At 35.5% G+C, this 3,691-nt stretch overlaps 1 protein-coding gene across 1 annotated transcript; it reads right to left on the bottom strand.

The window, feature by feature from the left end:
• On the bottom strand, positions 1-1,931 carry WRKY40 (WRKY DNA-binding protein 40). The gene is made up of 5 exons (XM_059601333.2): positions 1,622-1,931; positions 1,433-1,495; positions 1,005-1,331; positions 803-919; positions 1-641 (listed from the first exon to the last, which is right to left on the bottom strand). Exons 1-5 carry the CDS (start codon positions 1,694-1,696, stop codon positions 270-272), a joined length of 954 nt encoding a protein of 317 aa, XP_059457316.1. The 5' UTR covers positions 1,697-1,931; the 3' UTR covers positions 1-269.
• Positions 1,932-3,691: the final 1,760 nt, after the last annotated feature.

Here is a 3,691-nt window from a genome sequence, read left to right as displayed (position 1 = left end):
TTTTCCATTGTTATCAAGGTTTAAGAAATATCCATACTAGGATGTGAAGCGATGTATAAAGAGGCCATGATTGAGCACCAGAACCAGACTCTTCAAGTGTTTTACTGTTTCAGTGGACAGTATTCTTAATTTAGTTCGAGGTTCAACAATTATATGTTCCTAGCTAGCTAGATCTTCTTTCCCTCGATCTTCCCAATGTTGTATTTACATAAACATCGATCCTAATCCTCTAAATACCCATACAAAGCTATTTCAATACAATAATTTCTTCACCATTTTTCTGTTGTATTTTGGTGTAGAATTCTTCCCGAAATGGCTGCGGCAAGAGCTGCTGTGAAATTGGGATCTTTCGTCAAGGAAGAAGCCATCTGCTCCACCAAGAAGTGTCTCACTTCCGGCGAATCCATTCTGGGTTTTGATTGCTTGGCAATATCACTGTTGGGTTTCGCTTTAATTGTCAAGTCAAGAGTTGTGAGGGCTGTCGTTGCAGCCGAGTTGAGAGGCGCCGAGCAAGGGAGTGAACCGATGGTCACGCAGCGGTTCGAGCCAGATGTTGCCTCCAGCTGAGTAGGGTTGGGATGGTTGTGCTCCCCTTCGTAGGTTGCAACCAACACAGATTGGTCTTCCACGCTTCTTTGCACCTGAAGATCCAAAATAATATCATAAGCACAAACTCCTTAACATATTCTTTCTAAATATCAATCAAATAGGAAATTGAGTGAGGAATTGGTTCATTTTCTTCTTAGTTGAACTGAAAGACAGACAACGTGTGCGCGCAACAGAACATTTGAAGATCACTAACCTTCTTTTTAACGGGGCAGCTTGGAGCAAAAGAACATTTGAAGTAAGCTCTAGGACAGGGATTGTCTCTGGTCACCTTCTGACCATATTTCCTCCATTGATATCCATCCTTCACAACCTACAAAGGAAAACCATGTCATTTTATGCCCACCCACACAGACAGACGGAGGGAGAAAGAGAAAGAGAGCTTGGTAGAGACTTACAAGGCTGGAATCGGATGCTTCAGTTCTGACATAAGCCTTGGAAATCTTTGCCTTAATGGTTTCTTCTTTGGGTTTCTTGGATGGCAATTCCTCATCAGTTGAGCTGCTCTCTGAATTTCCACGAACTCCATTGACATTATTGGTGTTGCTGCTTTCTGACTTCCTTTTCCTTGATTCGCTTATAAGCTCCTTTTCAGAGTTCTTGCTCATATACTCCGTCAATTGTCCCCTCAGAGCATTGTAATTCTCGCACATCACCGTTAACATTTCCGTCAGCTTCTTATTTTCTGCGCTCACGCGGTTCATCTCCTCCACTAAAGCCCCACTCTGAACACATCATCCGAACACCACAAAATCTCAGCACCCATGTAATAATGAAGAAAAATAAGAAAAGAAAAAAGAAAAAAGAGAATTAATCAAAAACCCACCTCTTCTTTTACAGAAACCTTCCTTCCAAAGTCGACAAAATTATTGCTTTCCTCCTCTTTGTTCTGAAATTGAATAGAAAACAGAAAAAAAAAACATCTTCTTAGTTAATTTCATGACATCAATTGAAGTGAAAATGAGCTTCTGGGAACGGATGGATGGATGAAAAGATTAAATTTCCAAGTACGTACCGAAGCATCCTCGAGAACCCGGATGGGATTGGCGTTAAGATCCAAGCGAGTGCTTCTCCATGAAGAAAAATCCATAGCCGCCGTATTCCGAGCAAGCAAAATTCAAGTTTCGACCGGCTCAAAGCTGTCTCAGATTGACCAAGAAACAAAGAAAAAAAAAGCTATGCTGGCTCCTCTATCAATTGTTCGTTGAATTGGGCGTGTGAATATATATATATATATATATAGAGAAAAAGAGAAAGGGACAGAGAATTAAAAAAGAAAAAAAAAAAGAAGGACAAGTTGTGAGGAAACTTGGTGGAAATGGAGAGATAGGGGGCATGTGGAGTTCAAGTGGGTAGACAGTAAAGATAATAGATAGATTTATAGTGCACGGTTTTTGGTTGAGTTGGGTAAAATATTAAAGAATGTGATGGGTGGGAACGTGTCGGTTGCATTGAAATTCCAGGCACAAAAATTTCAAAGTCAAGCACGCCATCAAATGAATAAACAATGGATGGAAGGAGAAGTTCCATCTTGACCCGCTGCTTTCTCTTTCATTATCTGCTTTTCATTATGGGTTTTTGTTATGTATGGCCATTCACTTTCTTTTCTTTGTCCCGTTCTCTGGCATTTTCCACGTTCCATGCATTCTTTTTTATTTTATTTTATTTTTATATATTTAAAATATATATAGATATCACTTTTTTATTATTATTATTATTGGTACAAAGCGAATTTTTTTATTCAGCTCAAAGCATTTTTCTCTCCGCGCTTCACACTACACACTTCACATGCTTCTATTCTACCTTTGCTTTTTCCAAAAGGTGTTTCCTTAATTTTCTTGAGGAAAATTACAATTTATTTCTCAAAGTTGACAGCGTTTTTTAATTCGAACACTAAAATTTTAATTTTTGTAATTCACCCCCCAAAGTTTTAAATTTTTACAATTTGTCCAATTATATCCAAAACTTCTCATATTGCCCCTATTTTTTTTTTTTTATATAAAAAATTAAAAAAAAAAATTCGGGGTGGCCATAGCCACCCCTTTGGCCATCTGGTCATTTTTGCAGCCCCAAATTTATTTCTTTTCATAAAAAATAAAAATTATGGGCAATATGGGAATTTTTGAATAATATTGGTCGAATTGAAAAAAAATTGAAATTTTGTGGGAGTGGATTGCAAAAATTAAAACTTTGGTATTCGAATTGAAAATCACTATCAACTTTGGGGGGGTAAACTGTAATTTTCTTATTTTCTTGCAGCCCCTTCTATTTAAAGGACGTGACATTTTAAATTATTATTTGATCAAAAATTAATAATGATTTATCATAAGCCCAATAATAATTTTAAAAGTCACATCATTTAAAATACAATGAGAACTTCTAGCGTTACTCATCTTCTCTAATTGGTTTTTTTTTTTTTATTCACTCAATATAATTATTATTTGTCTCTTAGTACTAAATAATTACATTTGTTTTTTTTTTTTTTTTTATAGTACATATGAGAAGTACGTGATTTTTTAATAGAATTTTTTTCAACTCTATTAATGGTATCAAAAAAGAAACATGTGTTTCTCGTATGCTTAGAAAAAAATTTGACAAATTTATAGATTTGATTGAAAAAGTTCTTTCAATTCAATTCGGAGAAAAAAAAAATTTGCCCCCTTATGTTATGTATATATAATGCCTCATTTTGGTGGGATTAAATTGACTTATTAAAATTTATAAAAATTTAACCCAATTCTCCTTTTTATAAAGGGAATTTTGGAAAACATAAAAGCCATTCCTACAAGATTAATGAGAATTTGGGACTACGATGAGCCTCCGGTAAAATTTCACATTCTTACAAGTCTTATTAAATTTATAATCCAATCAAAATATAGGCACCACTAGTGCTGGTGGTTTAGTGGTTTCAAGGCAATTTTTATATGATTAATAAACACGTATTAGGAAGCGAGTTCGAAACCCGAAATGGAAATCACTCACTCCTGATTAATGTTAGTCACATTGGGTTTCACTGAATATGACTAAGCCGGGCTATAGTTTATTTTGACAAAATGCACAAGCTTATTCTCACGTGTGATGTTGA

The sequence above is a fragment of the Corylus avellana genome, chromosome 6 (genome assembly GCF_965113065.1).
Source record: "Corylus avellana chromosome 6, dhCorAvel1.hap1.2, whole genome shotgun sequence".
NCBI lineage: Eukaryota > Viridiplantae > Streptophyta > Magnoliopsida > Fagales > Betulaceae > Corylus > Corylus avellana.
The sequence above is the reverse complement of the archived record's forward strand: the minus strand, read 5'-3'. Positions and strand labels throughout refer to the sequence as shown.

What these genes read in the sequence shown, in the direction of transcription:
- WRKY40 (XM_059601333.2), bottom strand. Translation starts at nt 1,696, where the DNA reads ATGGATTTTTCTTCATGGAGAAGCACTCGCTTGGATCTTAACGCCAAT. An exon ending in AAGCATCCGATTCCAGCCTT is followed by an intron (nt 920 to 1,004) that starts GTAAGTCTCTAC and finishes TTTCCTTTGTAG; the next exon opens with GTTGTGAAGGATGGATATCA. An exon ending in GCTGCCCCGTTAAAAAGAAG is followed by an intron (nt 642 to 802) that starts GTTAGTGATCTT and finishes TTGGATCTTCAG; the next exon opens with GTGCAAAGAAGCGTGGAAGA.